This window comes from Tasmannia lanceolata, unplaced genomic scaffold (assembly GCF_043159265.1).
Source record: "Tasmannia lanceolata isolate RefF3 unplaced genomic scaffold, GAP_Taslan_0.1 ptg000020l, whole genome shotgun sequence".
In the NCBI taxonomy this organism is placed as follows: domain Eukaryota; kingdom Viridiplantae; phylum Streptophyta; class Magnoliopsida; order Canellales; family Winteraceae; genus Tasmannia; species Tasmannia lanceolata.
Window position 1 is genome coordinate 10,991,958 of NW_027518697.1, and position 22,693 is coordinate 11,014,650.

Genomic DNA, 22,693 nt, shown 5'->3' on the forward strand with positions numbered 1-22,693 from the left:
ATTTTTTCTTCAAATCCAAAGAATTCTTCTTATTTTATACTCAGGCTATCGATTTAGTGTTGGATACAAAATGGGGGGTGAGGCCGTGAGGCACCCATTTGTTTTTTTTTTTTTTTTTCAATAAATGGTTTTGTAATCTCATGGTTACAATCCCAGTAACCCACTACGTGGCTTGATCTCGCTGACTAGAGACAAAAATAATTGACGATAGATGATCAAAGACCCTACACAATTTTCCACCACCTTCTCTGAATGCTACATTCAGTAATTATTCGATATTCTTTTCTTCATTGAGAGTTAATTCTTAACGGTTGTGTCTGATTTGATGCTTTTCAAAATTAGCCATTTTGTATAAAAGAAGTATTCCCGAAAATGCATTGCCTTTTAACTAGAAAAGAGGGAGTATACAAGCTGTTCAAGTTCAAAGAATCATGACAGAAGGAAAAAAAAGGCCAAAAGCATAAAACAGCCTCAGAAAATCTTTTGAAATCTTCACAAAATCTTTATAAAATCCTCTTCCTTTTCATCTTTTTATTCCTCCCTCTTGCTTCATCCATTCCTGTAAGAAAATGGCTTCTGAAGATGTTGACGATCGCATTGCAAGAATTTCTTCTTCAATACGTGCCATCCCAGACTTCCCCAAACCAGGTCTTTTTTCATATCTAAAAAGATCATAGATTTATCATCTGGGTCTTTCTAATAATCTATAATTCAGCTTTTTTAGAGGTGGGTTTGATTTATTTATTTTTCCCTTTTTTTGTGTGGCAGGGATCATGTTTAGGGACATAACAACGTTGCTTCTAGACCCCAAAGCATTTAAGGACACCATTGATTTGTTTGTAGAGAGATACAATGACAAAAATATCTCTGTTGTTGCAGGTAACCAATCACAACCTATCTTGACTTACTGACTTGGCTTTGCAGTTTGTTAGGTTTCTTTTGGTTTATGTCTTTATTTATCATTATTTTATTTTATCTTTTATTGAGTTGGTAGAGTCTTATTGGATAGTTGCTTTTGCCAGATATGTTTAGAAGAGTTTGAGTCCTCCAGGGCTCTAATGGTTGCAGTTGAGTCATATTATTTAGTTGTTGTGGAAGGTTTTGCAGAAATAAGAGAAGATTGATAATTTTCAGAGTATTTCCTTTTTAGAAAGGAAGCTTTTTTCTTATTCCTTTTGTGAGATTCCTCACACAGTTTGTATGGCTATTCGTTACATGCCTAGATGGGCCCCACTTGGGGTAGAATAAATTAGATTAGATTTTGTAGTTGGTTGGTATGGGTAGGATTTTTAGATTAGCTTGGGTAGGAGTAGGAGTTTTAGAGGAAGTGGTCAAGTGGGTTTTCCATTTGATAAAAATAACATGTAAGTAGTCTTTTTTCAAATCAATGAAGAAACTTATTATGGAAAGTGTGTTTTTGCTCACAAAGAAAGACTGACCCTACCCTCTAAGCGGGTCGAGGGGCTGATCATCCCTCTAAGAAGATTGATCACGTTAGGAACCGATTTGGGTTCATAACACTATTGAATCAGCGTACTCATGAGCTTCAACAATAGATCTCGTAAATAAACTGACAAGTAGAAAATATTTAGAATTGATTTCCCTTCACTATTTCGTTTGGCATCATATAAAATATTTAAATGAGGCTACTATAAAGAATGAGTAATTATCAAAACTCTCTTATCTATAAATGGTGTGAATCCAAAATAAGGACTTACCCTCAAACTACAATTCCATTTTATCATGCCAAGCTTTCACAAACTGTAAGAATTGATCCCCTTACTAGAGGCCAATCAGTATGTCTCTGCAAACTGCTATTGTACTCTGGATGAATGATGTCATGATCACTCGTTGAGCCACATGTTCACTAGTTTGAAGTTTGATTTGTTTGGTTCTTTCATGAAAAAAAAATGAATTGGATGGAATGTGACTTGTGCTTTGATTGCCACAAAATATATCCATGGGACTGGTAGATGTACATGCTAATCTTTTTCTCCCTTTTGTTTGGCAAAAACCTTGGGTTCAACAAGAACCCTTCCATTTATCATCTGGTTGTGTCATTGCAATCTTTCGTAGTCCCGGTCCAGCTTTTCCTCTAATATTATTTGAAGAAGATGCGATGGAAGAAAACATTAATTATACATAAGAAGATTGCATGTGCTACCTGCTTATGACCATGTCATACACATTCCCTGACAGTATAGCTAGGGCTTGATAAATGGGGTGTCATTGTTTGGTGACATTTTACTACCGCAACCGCTATCCTTGATCAAAGTTCGTAACCTTGTCAACTCGACGCGCAGAGTTTTCTTTTGTCCATAGGTCACCTGTCTTTTCTTTCTTTCTTTCTTTTTTGGCATGGTACCATAGGTCACCTTTCTAGTCTACACACTTCCTTAGATTTATCTTGGGCTCTCCCCAGTGGCATGCACATGGCTAATTGTTTCAAACTCCATGTACAAATGAATTTCAAACATTAGGCTCGTATAGCAGCTCTAGAGTCTAGACACTAATCTGGGAGAACATTTGTAATTCTTAGTGAAGAAATGTGATTTTACACTGCAGTATATAGAAAATAGAATAATAAATTTGTTGGAATGAAACCAACGAGGTTGGAGGGAGAAGATGAGTTTCAAGAGAAGAAGATTGTTCTCTTGATATCAAACACACAAAGGAAGTAACCCAAGTTGTTGTACTACTCAAAACCCTTCATATTTCACTTAAAGAACTTACAAATAAAGAAGATACATAGTCTAAAACATAACCTACATTCCAAATCCGAATTTAATAAGACTTAACTAATCTTAGCTTCCCTAAGTACCACTAACACACTATCACATGAAAAGTAAATGATTAGCACAATTCCAAAACACAAAACATAGTCCCTAGGCCATTAAATGCCACAAAGGAGATTTCCAATGTGGTCAAGAATCTTCCAAGCCAAGAAGTCAAGCGGATAGATGATTATGATCTAGTGGTCAAGATTAATTTCCAACAGCCCCCCTTAAGCTAGACCACTACAATACCGAGTTTTGCCTTCATCTTGATGAATGTATCGGTTTTCAAAGCCTTTGTAAAAATATCCGCAACTGATCTTGAGTCTTGCAAAAACGAACGTTGACAACTCCACCATTTACCAAGTCTCGAATGAAATGATAATTGATCCTTATGTGCTTGCTTTTGCCATGAAAAACTGGATTCTTTGTGAGTGAAATAGCCGAATTATTATCACAAAATAAATGTGTACCACATTCGTGAGGATGTTTGAGTTCTTCTAATATCCATCGTAGCCAAAGAGCTTGACAACCCGTCGAAGATAATGAAATGTACTCCGCTTCCGCCGTAGAAAGAGCAACAACCGATTGCTTCTTTGATGCCCATGAAATTGCACCCGAACCAATGTTAAAAACATAGCCGGAAGTACTCTTGCTATCATCAACACTTCCGCCCCAATCACTATCACAATAACCAATCAAACTTGAATATTTAACTCTTCCATAACGTATCCCATGATCAACCTTTCTACTTACATACCTTAGGATTCTATTACTGGCTTCCCAATGACTTCTTTTTGGTTATTCCATAAATCTACTAAACATACTCACCGCAAACTTAAGATCCGGTCTTGTAGCCGTAAAGTACATGAGACTACCGACAAGACTTCTATAAAGAGTTGCATCAACTCCTTTCTCATCCTCATTCTTGCATAGTTTCAAACCAACTTCCATAGGTGTGCTAATATGTGTAGCACCTTCCATTCTAAACCTCTTTAGCAAATCCTTTACATACTTTTTTTGAGAAATAAAAATTCCATCATCTCTTTGGTTGACCTCAATACCAAGAGAGAAATGAGAAGACCCATGTCGCTCATCTCAAATTCTTGTATCATATTTCTTTTGAATTCTTCACACATACTTGAACTATTGCCGGTAAAAATTAAATCAACAACATATAAGCAAACAATCAAAAGCTCACCTTTAGTGTTCTCTTTGATGTAGAGGGTGTGTTCATAAGGACACCTTTTAAAACCATTCTTCATGAAATATTCGTCAATGCGACTATACCATGCCCTTGGTGCTTGTTTCAAGCCATATAAAGCCTTCTTCAATCAGCACACTTTGCTTTCTTCACCTTTCTTCACATAACCGGGAGGTTGATCAACATACACCTCCTCTTCAAGAAACCCATTTAAGAATGCCGATTTGACATCTATTTGATAAACCTTCCAACTATTTTGTGCCGCTAAAGTTAGAACCATACGAATTGTCTCAAGACGAGCAACGGGAGCAAACACTTCTTTGTAATCAATGCCATACCTTTGCTTGTAGCCTTTTACTACTAAGCGAGCTTTATACTTTTCAACTTCACCACTTGCATTCAACTTTGTCTTGTAAATCCACTTCACACCGATAGTCTTTTGCCCATTTGGAAGCTCCGTTAGCTCCCAAGTATTGTTCCTTTGGATTGAATACATTTCTTGATTCATTGCTTGCTTCCACTTTTCTTCTTGACATGCTTCCTCAAAACTAATCAGATCGGCATCGGCAAACAAAGCAAAATTTGCCAACTCTTCATCGGTAATTCTTCTAGACTTTTCATAAATTTCTCTTATGCTTTTGTCTTCCTTGGAAGAGAGTCAAGACTTGTTGAAGACGATGAAGATGATGGAGCCGAAGAAGATGGAGAAGAATATGGAGTGATAGTAGGAGCCATATCTTCTTCATTTTCTTTAATTCCACCGTCATGAGTATCTTTGCTTTCATCCATATCTCCAAAACTTCTTTCTTCTTCTCACTTTGATTCCAATTTCAACATTATTCTTCATTGAACTTCACATCCATACTTATGACAATTTTCTTAGTCATGGGATTGAACAACTTGTACGCTTTTGAACTTTCACTATATCCAACAAGGATACATATTTCAGATTTATCATCCAATTTTCTTCTTGTTTCATCCGGCAAATGAGAGTAGGCAATACTACCAAAAATTATCAAGTGAGAAACACAAGGCTTATGACCACTCCAAGCTTCTTGAGGAGTCATACCTTGAACACTTTTTGATGATGCCCGATTCAAGAGATAAATAGCACATGCAACGGCTTCCGCCCAAAACATATTAGGCATCCCTTTAGCTTTCAACATACTTCTAGCCAATTCCATAATCGTCCAATTCTTCCTTTCGGCAACCTCGTTTTGTTGAGGTGTGTACCGAGTGGTAAGTTGATGCCGAATCCCATTTTCTTTCAAGAAATTCTCAAACTCATGAGAAACATATTCACCACCTCTATCGGAACGCAAAGTTTTCAACATGAAACCACTTTGCTTTTCAACCAAGCTCTTGAAAGTTTTAAAGCATCCAAAGACTTCCGATTTTTCTTTAAGAAAATAAAGCCATGTCTTTCTACTATAATCATCAATGAAGGTGAGAAAATATCGATTACCTCCAATTGATGTTGTTTGCATAGGCCCGCATAAATCCGAATGAACTAGCTCAAGAGGATTTGATGCCCTCCATGCCTTTCCGATGGGAAAAGAGTCTCTTTGATGCTTTCCAAGTGCACATCCTTCACACACTTGATCTTGGCGGTCGATATTCGGCATGCCTCTCACCATATGCTTCTTGTTCATGAGAGATAAAGTGCTAAAGCTCAAGTGACCATAGCGAAGATGCCATAGCCATGACATATCTTTGACAATAGTGTTGAAGCAAGGAAAAGCTTCACTAAACTTTAGAGGAAACATCTTGTTTTGAGTCATTCTCACCTTGGCTATGAGAACATGATTCTTGTCTTTGATTTCACATACATCTTCCTTGAAATGAACATCGTGCCCTTTTATTAGAAGTTGCCCAACACTCAAGAGATTGTGCTTTAGACCGGGAACATAGAAAACATTGGAGATGCGCTTGACCCCTTTCTTTGTTTGAACAAGAATATCACCACTTCCCCTTAAGGAAAGCCTCTTGTCATCACCCATTCGAACTTCACTTTGGAGAGATTCATCTAACTTTACAAATACGCCTTTATTGCCGGTCATGTGGTTACTACAACCACTATCAATATACCACGTCTCTTTAAGAGCCACTTTTTGCACATTACAAGCAAGAAAAGTGTCTTCTTCTTTACTTTCTTCTTTCTCATGCATGAAGGTGGAGTCTTTCTTGTTTTCTTCCGCAATCTTCTTTCTACAGTACTTCATGGTATGACCAAACTTTTGACAATGATAGCATTGAATTTGGGATAGAGGTCTTCCTCCCCCTCTTCCTCTTGTAGAAGAACCACCTTCATCTTTTTCATATTCTTGATTTCTTTCTCCACCATTTCTCCCTTTTCCACGAAAAGAATTTCTTCCTCTTCCTCTAGAGCCTCCCCTGAAAAAGACTTGAGTTTGAAAAGTTGGTTCTAGAGGAGAAGAATCAAATTGCTTCATTCGTAGTTCATGGGATTGGAGTGATCCTAACAAACTTTCTATGGATAAAGAAGCAAGATCCTTTGATTCTTCAATTGCAACAACAATATACTCAAATTTTCGAGTCAAACTTCTAAGGATTTTCTCTACTATCCTTTGATCTTGAATATCTTCACCGTTTACTCTCAAATGATTCACAAGAGAAATAACACGATTGAAAAAATCTTCAACCGATTCTGAATCTTTCATCCTTAATGCATCAAACTCACATCTAAGGGTTTGTAATCTTACCAACTTTACTTTGTCTTCTCCTTTCTACGATGTATAGAGTGTATCCCATGCTTCTTTTTCCGTAGTCACCGATGAAATTCGTTCAAAGATGACTTCATCCACCGCTTGATAGATAAAGAACAAAGCCTTCTTGCCTTTCTTTCGATTGTCCTTCAACTCATTGATTTGTTGTGGAGTGAGAGCCGTTTGATCCTCCGGTTCTTCAACGCCGGTCTCAACAATATCCCATAGATCTTGAGATCCACACAAAACCTTCATTTGGATGCTCCATTGGTTGTAGTTCTTGCCATTGAATCGAGGAAGTTGAGGTTGCAACATATTGGAAGCCATGATCAACCTTCAAGCTATGCTTTGATACCACTTTGTTGGAATGAAACCAACGAGGTTGGAGGGAGAAGATGAGTTTCAAGAGAAGAAGATTGTTCTCTTGATATCAAACACACAAAGAAAGTAACCCAAGTTGTTGTACTACTCAAAACCCTTCAAATTTCACTTAAAGAACTTACAAATGAAGAAGATACATAGTCTAAAACATAACCTATATTCCAAATCCGAATTTAATAAGACTTAACTAATCTTAGCTTCCCTAAGTACCACTAACACATCACATGAAAAGTAAATGACTAGCACAATTCCAAAACACAAAACATAGTCCCTAGGCTATTAAATGCCACAAAGGAGATTTCCAATGTGGTCAAGAATCTTCCAAGCCAAGAAGTCAAGTGGATAGATGATCATGATCTAGTGGTCAAGATTAATTTCCAACAAAATTCCTACTATACCCTCAAACAGATCAAGTGCCAATTATGTCTACACGTCTCTCTATGCATTTGTACATTTATATATTATGAATAAAATACATATATTTAGATTTATATATAATATTTGTGATATCCTACCTCTCGTACTCAATTTTCCATACCGTCATCCAAATCATGTTCATTATCTTTTATATTTACTTCATCATTTTCAAATCTATCTTCAAGTAGATGTAAAAGGGTCGCTCTTACCTTTCGGTACCTGTAATCTGTCTTTTCTTCTATCTCTACGTCGCAAACCTTGCACCTCGTGCGATAGTTGCCCAATCATTCTTCACATCTCCAACATCTCACCTTGTTGGGCCTGGTTTTGCTTTGGTAGTTGCGGGCGTCAGGCTGCTATTGCAAATTTAAGATCAACCTGGCTTGATACCAATGTGATGCAGCAAAAGCAGAGATAAACATTTCTAAGCAGATAGGTCTCAAAGATACATTGGATAAATTCCAAAAGAAGAGAGCAAGAGAGGGATCAAAATCACCAAATTGGTGGTGTTGCTTTTTGTGCAGCTTCTTACGGGAGAAAATCCTCAATGGATTTCAATTTGGTCAAAGCTGTATTTTTTTATTCATCAAGTCTGTCTTCAATGGCCATGATCCCTAAATTATATATAGAGGAATCCCAAATACTTGCCTAAATTTTCCTATTCAAACATAGTAATGGATTCCTAAACAGTATGTGCATAAGCTGGCAACTGGAATGCTGGTGAAGAGGGAAAACGAATTACGATTAATGTAGCATACAATTCGGAGTCAATGGTTAGTGCGCAGTCTAGTGCTCAGTCATAAATCTTTTAACCACCCAAATATGTGGGCAATGGAGATCTGTGATATTATGAGAAGACTGAAAACTGGTAACTGGCTTTCCTTCAATCGAGTTTATTTTAAGACATACATTTTTAATCACACAAATATGTGGGCACTGAGGTCCGTGATATCGTGACAAACTGAAAACGTGGAAACTGGCTTTCCTTGACTTGAGTAAATTTTAACAATAAGCTCAACAGGTGCACCAATTTTCTGTGCATGGAAATGATATCATGGATACACTCCTCACATACTTAAGCTAATCGCAAATAAACCTGTCAAGGGTGAAGTGGAAAATGGGGAAAATAAACCTCATGAACAGATAATAAATATTCAGATGAGCGACAATTACTGAACAGTCAGGGGTGTGGTCCATATCTAACGGTCTAACCAACCACATTGCATAATTGCACTGTCAGGCCTTGACATCGTAAGATGCATAAAGCTTCCCAAAATCTGTTGACAACATATCAGATTGCAAAAGTGGCTCTCCATTGACAATGCATAAAGCTTCCCAAAATCTGTTGACAACATATCAGATTACAAAAGTGGCTCTCCATTGACCAGAGCTTAGGGAAAGCTCAATAAGGTCTATCGACTATCTTATTGTCGAAAAGGTGAGCACGGACAATCAAATTGCTATGTACCAAAGTATTATCAATAGTTTCATTGCCATCACAATTATATCATCAACACAAATAAACAAGATAGCATGTCTACATTGAGATGAGGACAAGAACAAAACCAAGTACTTAACGTCACTATAAGAGAATAATATACATAGCCCTGTTTTAATGATCTGAACAAATCTTACCTGAATATCTACTACTGGATTTTTCAAACCTGGTATTAGGAGCTTGTTTGAGCCTATAGAAGATAAACGTTTGATTATTGAAACATAATATGATTGTCTGAGTATTGAGACTAATTTTCATACTTTTCCAAATTTTGATCGGCAAAACAGCCTGTGGACAGACAAGAACATTTTTAATCCATCAAGATCTCTGTATTTAACAAATCTTTAGTTTGATTTATGATACTGCACTTACCAGTGACAATCCCGTCCATATGATAAAATAAAATGTTAAAAGCACAAAAAAGAACCAATCTAATTGTTCTCCATCACATCTGAAAATTTTGAACTATTAATGTTGTCAAACAAGGCTATGACTCTGGAATTATACCATGAAATGTTTGGGGAAAAAGTACAAAGAGATGCCTCTCGATTGGATTGCATGTGCATAATCACCTGATTGCAGTTAGAAGGCCCATACTAATACTTGAGTTATGAATTATGATGATTTAGCTAAATCTAAGAAATTATAGAAATGATTAAAATAATCATTAAAAATTAAGAAATGATTAAAGTAACTAAGGGCATGTGCAGTTACTAAGCTAATAAATGAAGAATGGATAAAGAAAAATAGAGGAAAGGCGACTTCGGTATTACGCACGTAACAATTTATTTAGAAAATCAAAAGCTATTTTGATTGTTGTTCTTTAGCTCTGAAATATTCTGGAAATTAATCTCTTCAAGCAGCCCTAGAATCCCATCTTTCAGTAATTTAGGGACAAGAAAATTGAAGGTTCCTCATGGAATGGTTGAATGTGTATAATTACCTGGTCAGTGTAAAATGATATGTATATTACAAGAATAATTAAAGAGAGTAACTAAACTACTCTAAGGCTTTATAAAAATGAATTCAATACCTTAGGATTGCATAATGACACTGTTAATAAAAGAATGAGATAATGAAATACAATAGGCAAAAAGACATACCCTTTGGGACTTACAGATCTGTGAGGTTCTCTTTCTCTCTTTTTTTGCCTTTGACATTGAACCATGAATGATAAGTGCATTTGTAGCAACATGGTTAGCCGATGGTCAATGAGAAACTAAAGTTATTCTTCTCTTTGTCAGTCTATCTGCTATTGTTTTAAGATTCATGTCCTAAATAATCAAATAATAGCTTGTATTTCTGACATTTATGTTTATTAAACTTATTGTAACTGTAATTTTAAAAATAAGTGCAATAATTGTAATTTATTTTATGAAAAGGACTTGGAGCAAGTTCAGTTTGTACATTGGAAAATGTTATCAACCAAGTGAGCCCAACACATTCTTTCCAAAAAAAAAGCGTAATGGCTGAGACTGATGAGTCAAATGAATGAACGTTCCAGAGTCAAATGACTGAGACTGCTGAGTCAAAGAATCAAACGACTGACAAATAAACTTGTCAACATTAGATCAAACTTTCGCTGTTTTTGGCATGAACTAGGCAAACCTGATTTTTTCTTGAGCTATTATAGATTTTGCTTAGAAAAGTATTACCAAATGTTGATGATCTAAACTATTGTCTTCTGTCTCCCATCATGGATAGATCTTGCCACAATGGTATTTCCTATCGGACAATCCTAATCCTATTGATTTTGGCCTGTATATGAATGGTTAAAATATAAAAGGACAGAATGATATAGATTCGGGAATTCTGTTTGATTTTGGCTTGTAAATGGATGGTTAGACCATAAAGTGCAGGAGGATCTAGATTCAGAAATATATCCACAAATCGAAGGGTTAGAGCTGTCCCATGGGGGGAACTTTTGGGGCATGGCCCATCCAATTGGGGCGTAGCAGATATATGGTTTGGACAATCAGCCAGTCAGTGCCCCCACCTCTACTTTTTCCCTCCAGTACTTTTTCAAGTAAAATGCTGTGAAGGCCCCATATAATAGCTAAATTATCTTTGAATCTGGATTATTTATTTGCTAGTGTTACATTTGATCCTCTTATCTAAATCATTTATTAGTTGCCCATGATATCTATGACCTTTTTGCTTGAATTTCGACAAGAGCACTTGTTTTTATATTACAGGAATTGAAGCAAGAGGTTTCATATTTGGCCCGCCTATTGCTTTTGCTATTGGGGCAAAGTTTGTTGCTATGAGAAAGCCAAAGAAATTGCCTGGTATCTCTTTCTCATCCATCCTATTTCGTAAATGTGATAATTACATAGTTGATTATCTAGTTGCTTATTACTTTTTTTCTTCTCATCCATCCTATTTCGTTTATGTTGACTATCTAGCCACTGATTACTTTGTTGAGGCGTGCAGATTGAATGTGCAGTACAGCATTCTAGCTCAATAAATACAGTAATTTTTTTTGAAGTTTTAGGGATATAATTATTTTTTAGTGACTACTTTTGTGTTCGAGCTGACTCTCTTTTAGTAGTGATACTATTGTAATTTAATTATGTTGCTATTAACAAAGATTAGAAAATGAGACTGTTGAGAGGAGAAGAGATTAGAGAGAAAAGGAAGAAGTTAGGGTTTGCTCCCCCTTACTCTAGTATTTATATATAAAGAAAACATACAAAGACCACTATGCCCTTAGGCTATGCAATACACCTTTTAACACTCCCCCTCAAGCTTGAATGTATATATTGTACATTCCAAGCTTGTTACATATGTCACTCAATTTTGTATAGCTTAAGGGCTTTGTAAACACATCTGCTAACTGATCAGCAGATCTCGTGAAAGAAACATGAATCTCGCCTCTTTGTATCATTTGGCGAATGAAGTGGCAATCAACCTCTATATGCTTGGTTCTCTCATGAAAGACTGGATTGGTAGCTATATGAATTGCAGCTTGATTGTCACAATACAGCTGAGCTGGAGCAGATGAAGAGAAACCAATCTCTGAAAGGAGAGAACGTAACCAAATAAGCTCCCCGCTGGTATGAGACATAGCACGATACTCTGATTCGGCACTCGACTTGGAGACTATGTCCTGCTTCTTACTTTTCCACGACACTAGATTGCCACCAACAAAGGTGCAATATCCAGTGGTAGATCTCCTATCTGCTGGAGATCCTGCCCAGTCTGCATCACAGAAGCCTTCTACTCGGGTATGACCAAGCTTCTTGAATAGGAGTCCTTTCCCTGGTGCTTCTTTCAAGTAGCGAAGAATCTGAATCACTGCTGCCCAGTGAGAAGTACGGGGTGAGCTTATATGTTGACTGACTGAGCCAACAACAAATGATATATCTGGACGAGTGACTGTAAGGTATATGAGCTTACCCACCAGCCTCCTATATCTGCCAGGGTCATCTAATAAATCTCCTTCTTCTGGAAGAAGTTTCCCATTTGGGTCCATGGGAACAGACGCAGGTTTCACTCCAAGGTGACCTGTCTCCTCAAGAAGATCTAGTACATATTTCCTCTGTGAGAGGGAGAGACCTCTAGTAGAATATGCAACCTCAATGCCTAGAAAGTATCTGAGACGACCCAAATCTTTGGTTGAAAACTCGTTCTGCAAGAAGGTTTTCAACCTGCGTATCCCCTCTGAATCACTGCCTGTAATGATGATGTCATCGACATATACTATCAATAGCACACAACCAGTAGTGGAATGAGAACTGAAGACGGAGTGATCAACTGCACATTGCTTCATGCCATAGTGCATGATAGCATCACTAAATCGTCCAAACCAGGCTCTAGGAGACTGCTTGAGACCGTATATAGACTTCCGCAACCGACATACTGAGGAGGACATCGCCCCCTGAGCAACATACCCAGGAGGTTGCTCCATATACACCTCCTCAGTAAGCTCACCATGTAAAAAGGCATTTTTGACATCTAACTGATGCAGAGGCCAATCATGTGTAACTGCAAGAGATAGAAGAACACGAACAGACGGAATCTTAGCGACCGGCGAAAAAGTCTCTAAATAATCAACACCAAAGGTCTGAGTATAGCCTTTTGCCACCAACCGCGCCTTAAGGCGCTCAATAGTACCGTCAGGTAAGTGTTTGACGGCATAAACCCAGCGACAACCAACTGGTCGAGCCCCAGGAGGAAGAGGAACTAACTCCCATTTCTTATTGGCCTGGAGGGCCTCCATCTCAAGATCCATGGCCGCACGCCATCCCAAATGATCAAGTGCAGCTGGTAAAGACTGTGGCAAAGAAACAGAGGACAAAGAGGAAACAAAACTCCGAAACATCGGGGTGAGAGAATCATATGAAATAACAGAGGAAATCGGGTGAGCAGTACTGTGAGAACGAGTACGAGAAGCAATGGGAGAATCTGAAGTAGGAGTAGGAGAGATAGGTACCTGAGATGTGGAGGGTGTGATCTCCGGCTGCAAGGACGATGGCGCAGGCGGAGGAGGATGAGCTGTAGATCTCGGTCGACGAGGATATGTCTGCGGAGGAGCGGGAGGAGGAGCCTCAGTAGCCTCAGGAGCCTGTAGTGAAGAGGAGGGATCACAAACAGGAATAGTCTCAGGAACTAATACAGGAGGGGAGAGGAGAGGAGCTTGAAGGGTGGGGAGGGGAAGAGGAAGGTCCGAGTCAGGACCTGTGGAAGGAGTCTCATGAGAAGATACAAAGTAGGACTCAGACTCGAAGAATGTGACATCAGCAGACACAAAGGACCGACGCAGGCGAGGACTGTAACAGTGATAACCTTTCTGGGTACGGGAGTACCCAAGAAAGATGCATCGTTCAGCCCGAGGGTCCAGCTTATCAAAGCCAGGACCAAGGTGGTGAACAAAACACACACACCCAAAGACCCTAGGGGTGATAGGAAAGGGGTCATGACCAGGGTATAACACATCAAAGGGGGAAGAGCCACCAAGAACCGAAGATGGAAGCCGGTTGGCAAGGTGGCATGCAGTAAGAACAGCATCACCCCAATAGCTCTTGGGAACTCGCATCTGAATAAGAAGAGAGCGAGCCCCATCAAGTAAAGAGCGCATCTTCCTTTCAGCCACACCATTCTGCTGAGAAGTGTGAGCACAGGAAGACTGGTGGAGAATACCCCGACTGGAAAGAAAATCCTGGAACCCATAGGTAGTGGAGAAATATTCTCTAGCATTATCTGTGTGCAAGCATTTGAGGGTACAATCAAACTGATTTGTAACCTCAGAATGAAAAGTTCGAAAAGCAGAGAAAACCTCAGAACGATCGTGAAGCAAATACAGCCAAGTCATGCGAGAATAGTCATCAATGAAAACAACAAAATATCTATATCCAAAAATAGAATGAGTTCTCAGGGGACCCCATACATCAGAGTGCACTAAAGCAAAAGGGTGCGAGGCCCGACTAACAAGCCTAGAGGGAAAAGACACACGGTGGTGTTTTCCAAGTTCACAGGCCTCGCACTGAAAAGACTGAATAGGAACAGAAACTATAGAGGTGCGCCGTAAGCGCTCAATGCATGGATGACCAAGGCGGCAGTGCCACTGGTAGGCGTCGACAAAACTGTGTAAAATGGTACGGGGGGGACCTTCATCCAGACGATACAACCCAGCTACCTCACGTCCTTTACCAATCGTCCTCCCAGTCGCAAGATCCTGTAATAAGCAATAAGATGGATAAAATGAGACATAGCAGTTAAGATATTTAGTGAGCTGACTGACTGAAAGTAAGTTAAAGGGAGACTGGGGAACACAAAGCACAGAGGAGAGAGTAAGACCAGGGTAGGGAGAGGTACTCCCTGTACCAGAAATGGGAGTAGTACGGCCATCAGCGAGGGTCATAGACTGAGAGGAAAGAGGGTGAAAAGACCTGAGTGATGATAGACTACCTGTCACATGGTTCGAGGCTCCCGAATCAATGATCCAAGAGCTTGAGCTACTGAGAAGAGAGGCAGGAGTGCTACCTGGCTATGCAAAGCCAGCACTGGGAGGATGGGCGGCCAAGCGTAGGCGTTGGAGCTCATCATAGTCGGCCTGAGTGAAAGACGGTACAGCTGGGCTGAAGCCGGAGGAAGATGCTCGAGGATCAGAGTCGTCCAGAGTAGAAAGGTGCGCTGATCGCCCGAACTGAGATGGCGGCGGGGGACGACGCTCAGGATGTAGCACATAACAGGTCTCATCACGGTGGCCCTCGTGCCGGCAATGTGTACAATATGGACGAGGTCGGCCACCATATCCCCTGCCACTAGATAAATCCGTACCCATGGTACGTCCGCCACGACTAGAGTCACGGCCACGGCCTCGGCCAAACATCCCACCACCACGGGCAGGACGATCTCCTACTGCATATGCCGCGGTAGCATGACCATCAAAAACAGCAGGAGTAAGAGAGGCTCCACCTAGACACTGTTGTGCCCGCTGATAGACCTCCTCGAGGGAAGGCATAGTGCCAGAACCATAAATCTGCTGGCGAAAAAACATAAACTCGGGGCCCAAGGTCTCGAGAAACTGAACAACGCGAAGCTGATCCCGCTGCCGAGCGGCGACGGCTAAGTCTGTCGTCAAGGGCAGAAAAATGTCAAGCTGCTGACAGTGAGAGACGAACTGACCATAATATGTAGAAAGAGGGGTGTCACCACGCCGAAGATGCATCAACGCAGAATATGTGGCACTAATACGGGAGAGGTTACCAACGCCTGAAAACATAACCGCAGTATGATCCCAAATCCTCTTTGCAGTCGGAAGCTGCATCATAGTCCCTGAAATCTGTGGGATCATACTCTGCCAGAGTAAACTACGGATATGAGCATCATCCGTTTCCCACTGCTCATAACTGGGATCCAAAGCCGCAGGAGGGTCACGACGTATGGTGTAGACCTTCCTTTTGGCAATGAGATAAACTTCCACCGCCACTTTCCAATTCATGTAATTGGAACCATCAAGCTTGACCGTGGTCATCGGGAGGAAGGAGGCATCACCCGATGAATGGGAAATAGGGGTAGAAGAAGAAGAGGTTTGCCCGAGAGAGGGATTGTCTACAATAGGAGGATCCATAGAAGGAACGAAGTCAAAATAGACAACACACGACGTCAAAGTAAGGGACAAGAGAAATGAGAAGGCCTCGAGGGCATATGGTGTAGACCTTCCTTTTGGCAATGAGATAAACTTCCACCGCCACTTTCCAATTCATGTAATTGGAACCATCAAGCTTGACCGTGGTCATCGGGAGGAAGGAGGCATCACCCGATGAATGGGAAATAGGGGTAGAAGAAGAAGAGGTTTGCCCGAGAGAGGGATTGTCTACAATAGGAGGATCCATAGAAGGAACGAAGTCAAAATAGACAACACACGACGTCAAAGTAAGGGACAAGAGAAATGAGAAGGCCTCGAGGGCATAAAGAGACCACTATGTGTGGTGAGAGAATGTGGCGCGACTCCGACGAAGGAGAGGAGAGAAAAAAAAAAGACATAATAGGGCCTCTAGGGCATAAATGGAGAAGATGAAACGTCGGAGTCGCGGAGCGAAGAAGAAAAGAGGGGCGGAAGAAATTTAGACCATAGAGAGAAAGAGGGTTAGAACTTAGGGTGGGAGGGTTAGGGATTTAAGGTTTCATGAGGGATAGGAAATGTGATTAGTAGGGAAAAATGAGGGTTTTAATGAGGGAAATGAAGGGAAGGGTGAAAATGGGAAGAAAGAGGAAGAGATTGGGGTGGAAGAGAGAGAGAGAGCGAGGGAGGAGGAGGAGCAGGAGCAGGGGCGTGTGGGAAGGTTGGGCGAGAAGAAGGAGAAAAAGGAGGAGCGTGATGGAGGGAGGGAGGAGAGAAGAAGGAGAAGGAGAGCTCCTCCAATGGTCCCTAGGGCACAAAAACCCCTAGGGCTCTGATACCATGTTGAGAGGAGAAGAGATTAGAGAGAAAAGGAAGAAGTTAGGGTTTGCTCCCCCTTACTCTAGTATTTATATATAAAGAAAACATACAAAGACCACTATGCCCTTAGGCTATGCAATACACCTTCTAACAGAGACCATTAATGTCATAGACCAATTACACCCAGAAATACATTTTTTCTCCAATTTTATTTTCTTTATTTTCTAGTTGGTATTAGAACATTCTTTTCAGATCTTACTTTCTCCTTTCATGTTCTCCATAATCAAATTCTAGACATAGTCACAAATATCTCTGACCTTTTTCAAAATATTGCAATTTTATTGTGACATTTTGATAAAGCGACATAATCCCGAGATTTTATACATTATCACGATATTTTAATTTTTATCATTTATCACAATAATATCATGACAATGTTGCGATTTTTTTTATTTTACATCCTTTTTTTGTATTTGAGGATGAGATATTTTGAAGTGGTAAGCCGCAATAGCTAGTGGCATCACTGTAATAGCTATTTTTTTGTCTTTCCATTATCTTCCTCTAGCTTAACACAGGCATGCTTATGAATAAATTCATGATTACACATAAAGTTAGTCATTGTGCTCATCTTTGCAATATATAAACCTTTGGAATTTTTCATACATGTATTATCCCCTGCCATTAGGTATATCCACTGCATTGCACATGAATTCCATATCAATATTTCCTTTATGCAGTAATACTTTTACAAGCTGCGCGATATGATGCAAACCATGTTCTTTTCATTTCCAGCTATAAAGTGATCAATCAACTTGTTTCACTGGTACTTTGCATCTTTCTTACTTTAAGAGGCATCAAATAATTTCAAGAATAATGCTCCTCTAGGATGCTAAACAAGGAGGTCTGTGGGACTTATTCCTTTTAACATATTATTGGAGAAATTAATAATCTAAAATCTTTTCGGTTCTGACATCTTTTCAGCTTTAATGAGCTAGATTCTCAAGAACAGAGCTTATGGATCACTTGTTTCTCTTATGTTACGGAACGAAAAAAATGGCTACTTAATTTCATTACTATAGCATGTTCTTTTTGTGTCTAATTATTTGTGGGTGTCTCAGAACGGCAATTCATATCTTGTAACAGGAAACATGCCATCAGTTTCTCTAGTATCAAGAGTCAGATCATTCCTTGAAAATAATGTGGTATGAAGTTGTCGTTTATAACAAATTAGGGGTATATAATGTGTAAAAATGACTAAGTCGGCGTGTCATCAATTTCTCTAGGGGTCAGAGCATTGTTGAAAATAATGTGTGGTAGAAGTCGCCGTTGATAACAAATTGGAGTTGTATAATGTGTAAGAGACTAGCTTTAGTCGATATCGATTTTCATATGGCATGTCACTCTCTCTGTGCATTTTAGAATTGTGTCCCCGAAATTCTATTCTTTGTTCTTTTATTCATTTGGTCGTTTCTTAGATCTTCCCTTTACTATTTACTCTTTGCCGAGAGATTATGATGGGCTAAATATGTCTCTGGTAGGTTTCTTGTCAGTATATCTGGAATTGTGTCCGTAGAATTCTATTCGATATTTTTTTTTCATTTCATCACTTATTTGGATCTTTCCTCCCTATTCACTCTTTGTTGAGAGATTATGAGGGGCTAAATATGTCTCTATGGTAGGTTTATTTTCGTTATCTTTTATGTATATGTTGAATGTACAGCCTTCTGTTTGAGTGCTTTTAATGATTTTTATACTTGCATAGATTTACTAATGATCTTGATGGTTCATTAGGTGAGGTGATTTCAGAAGAGTATGCTTTGGAATATGGAACTGACCGAATTGAGATGCATGTTGGAGCTGTTCAGGCAGGTGAACGTGTCCTAATTGTTGACGATCTCATTGCGACCGGGGGTACCCTATCTGCTGCTGTCAGGATACTAGGTAATCTGTTAATCATTGGTGCTTTAGATATACAATACATTGATACAAAATATATTTTTTTATTGTTTGTTGGATGATGAGAATCACCGTTACACACACACACACACAGAGAGAGAGAGAGAGAGAGAGAGAGAGAGAGAGAGAGAGAGAGAGAGAGAGAGAGAGAGATTTCTCATATATATATATATGTGTGTGTGTGTGTGTGTGTGTGTGTGTGTGTATGTGTGTGTGTGTAACCTTTCTAACTATGAAGCATGTATGAGGTTAGATCCAATGATTCTGGTGCTTACAAATACCACAGGAGTGATATTGACCTATTGTTATCATAGTCATGTGCATTTTTATGATCCTACAAGCTGTGTGATATTACCAATTCCTACAGCTTCTTTCCATTTCTTTTGATATTCTGTTTATGGATCGGTGGTGCAATCACTCGTTCTTAGTATGATTCAAACAGATCGGAGCCCTTTTAAGGCAATAATATGTTCTTCTTCTTTTTTATGATGTTGATTGATTGAATCAGTGAGCCACATCGAAGTGGGTACCCCTCACAAAATTTCTAATTTCTACAATTTAAAAGTTTTAAAAAATAAAAATAAAAACCATTTGCAAAAAATAGTATAAATCATGACAAATAGATGTGCTTTTGTTTTCACATTTTACAATCTTAAATCATCATTCAATTACAAATAATATAAACCTCAAACATTTAAAGTAGATGGTTTCAATCCATATGTGTTCTGTCCAAATGATACTTGAGACAATTCTTACCTCTAGCTCACCTTTGGTCACAAAATGTAAAATGAATACATCCCATAGATTGATCTCCAACTGCTTCACGTGCATATCTTTCCTTTCCACCATATCACAAATCACAACCATAACAGTCGAATATACTTCAAAACAATTCGGATACTTTTTTGGACTATAATGGGTTGCGTGGAGCGATCTGCATGATTCTCCAAGACTAAACCGTTTCCATAGCGATGACTGCCACATAATTTTTAATTGTTCTGAGAGATTTCAACATATTACTTTTCTAAGGTGCAATCTTGCCACATAGCACGATCTTTACTTGATGGAATCTTTTTCTGAAGCTCATGATTGCAAGTTACAGATCCCCATTTATGTTATTTCCTACCAGAATCTGTCCTGGGTTGGTTTTCTACATGGATTTTCTATTTTCTATTTTACATATTTTGAAAAAGTATCCTGTGTTACATTTGTTCTAGTATCTAGTTGGATTATTGATTTATTATAACGTCTTTCTTCTAACATTCGCTTCTTTTTATAGTATTTTCTCAACATGATATTATGAAAATTTTTGTTTACTGTTTTTCCTGGTCAATCATAACAGGTAATTCTACTGTTTTGCTTTTGTTTTTTTGTTTTTTCATGTTATATTTGTTTTCCCTTGCAGAACGTGTCGAAGCAGAGGTGGTTGAATGTGCCTGTGTTATCGAATTGCCAGAGCTAAAGGTGTGATTTCTTCTTTTGTCTATTACAAATACGCTTTAGCTTCTTAGCCTCAGTTTATGGTGGAGAATAGCATACCTCAAGTTGAAACACTTATCTTTAATATAAATGGTTTCCCAATCAACAATGGGAACTTAATCTTTAATATATGTGGTTTCAAGGATAGAGCATCTCAATTGGGCCTGCATATGTGTATCCTCATGATCGGCTGATTCTGCTGGTTGTATCTTCCGAGTTGAACTGGAATATAACTTCATTCCTGCTTATCCTCTTTGGGTAAGAACTTAAATGAAATCTCCATTTCTTTTGCATCCAGACCTTCATCTTCTCCATATTCCCATGGCAACATTTGTCTGACACCCTTCCTATCAATCATAGTTTTAATCTGCAAACTCTTTCCTGAACTTCCTCCCATGTAACTGAGATTGATAAGAACTTTCCATTGCTTAACATGATATTCTCCCATCATTCAGCCAGCTTCCAGCAAATAACCTAGCATTACTATCCCCTTTTTATTTCACTGTTAGCCGTCAATTTATCACATGGATTCCGATCTCTGCTTGAAATTGTGCTATTCGCATTTTGCACACCTCCAGACTTCGAAAGGCATGAGCTTCTTCTCTTCCAAGGTTAGTGGGAACAAAGTTTTTAATTTCGGCCAAAATCCGAAATTTCAGCCGAAATATTTCGGTTTCGGTCCAAACTGACACTGAAAATACATTGAATCACTTTTTTACATGATTCCGGCGAAATTTACAAGATTTCTACCGAAATTTTACGATTTCCACCGAAATTGCCAAAATTACTGAAATTCCGGCCGAAATTTTAAAAATTACCGAATTTCTTTTTTTCCAAAATTTATATGATTTCAGCCTAAATTTCTGTTTTCGGTTTCGGTTGTGGCCGAAACTGACATTTAAATCCTTGAGTGGGAACTATTGCTTTCCCTTGTGTGCTGGTCTTTCCTTTTGCGTGAAGAAACATTTTCCCAGTTTCTTTCTTTTCCTTTCCTTGGATTTCTGTCTGCTTCTATCTCCATCTCCCTCCTAGGCTCTTGCCCTCATGACAGCATCATAAAAGAAGGCATAAGGTGGTTAGGTTCCTTATGGATTGAAGTTGCTGAATCTTTCTTCTAGGAAACATGTATTAGAAGGAAAGATATTCATGGTGATACCAGAATGAACCCACTCCTCCTTACTTTCAGTTTTATGCATCTTCACACTCTGTTGCCATTCCAGTACAGTCATGTTTATATGACTGCAAGCAATTTTGGGTGTGTAAGCTACTTGTTTCTGCTCTCATGTTTGATAACATGGTATCAAATCATGAGTTCATTACTGCCCAGTGGCAGCCACCATGCTTTAAAGTTTTTGGGATAGTAAGAAGAACAATTTTTGGTGTTATTTCCTTCCTTAATTTTGCCTGTGTTCTCTTAATCTGTGTTTGATTTACTCATACTAATATGCATTTTCGCCGATGCAGGGCCGTGACCGATTAGGGGAAATACCTCTCTTTGTTCTTGTAAAAGCTGAAGTTACTGATGATTCCGTAGAACTTTTGACAAAGGAAGCAATAGGGGAATTGCCTGAAGAAGTTGACGGCAGTGTTTGATTCAGCTTACGCCCTATGGATTAATCTAATATGGGTTGCAATAATTTGAGCTCTTTTAGCTTTAGGGAAGCTCAGAGTTCTTTTGTTGCATAGACTATCCCCTGAGAAAATATTAATAAATGGTCTCTTTAGTTTGATGACTACATATGATTAACCCTATGATTGGTCTCTATGATATCAACATGATCCAAACATCATTAGTTAAAATGGTCCAATAGACCATCCGAATCCAAACTTAAACGGACAGGATCTAGACATATTATAAGATCCATGGACATTGACTCATTTCCTATCAGAATCAGATAACTTCTGATTCCTATCAGAATCAGATAACTAACCACGACCCCGATTGGACCCTCCAATGGAGGGGCCGATTTAAAATGGATCGTAGGATTCGAAGAACAGTCCAAATCCACTCTGAATCCAATCCCCAATGAGGGATTTGAATGGGTCTGACTAAGACATAGGTGGGTCCGTTCCCGAGAGGATCCGTTGACACCTTGAGATGCCAACAAAGTGCTAATTTGGCAATCATTCTGTCTCAATTCTTTCTTGTTTTTCTATGCTGAGAATGAGAAAATTGATAAAATTGTTTTCAGCAAACATGTCTTGCAAAGCCTGATTCTCCAAATCCCCTCAAAATATTGTGGGAGAATCAGATTTCTGACCATTTATCGAGGCTTGGTGGAGATGCTTCTTGTGATTCTGATTCTTCTGTTTCCAAATCCTCCAACGGACATGTTTGACAATCTCGAAAAACAATGTTCCATAGAATAT

At 39.0% G+C, this 22,693-nt stretch overlaps 1 protein-coding gene across 2 annotated transcripts; it reads left to right on the top strand.

Annotated features, from left to right (window-relative positions):
• The first annotated feature begins 363 nt into the window (after window positions 1-363).
• On the top strand, window positions 364-22,061 carry LOC143854947 (adenine phosphoribosyltransferase 1-like). 2 transcript variants are annotated; one of them, XM_077365089.1, is made up of 6 exons: window positions 366-648; window positions 769-879; window positions 11,196-11,288; window positions 18,680-18,829; window positions 20,250-20,308; window positions 21,788-22,061. In XM_077365089.1, the coding sequence occupies exons 1-6, from the start codon at window positions 570-572 to the stop codon at window positions 21,914-21,916; spliced, it is 621 nt and encodes a 206-aa protein (XP_077221204.1). In that variant the 5' UTR covers window positions 366-569; the 3' UTR covers window positions 21,917-22,061. The 2 variants fall into 2 exon arrangements, with proteins under 2 accessions (XP_077221205.1, XP_077221204.1); XM_077365090.1 differs by lacking the exon at window positions 11,196-11,288 and having other exon boundaries at window positions 364-648.
• Window positions 22,062-22,693: the final 632 nt, after the last annotated feature.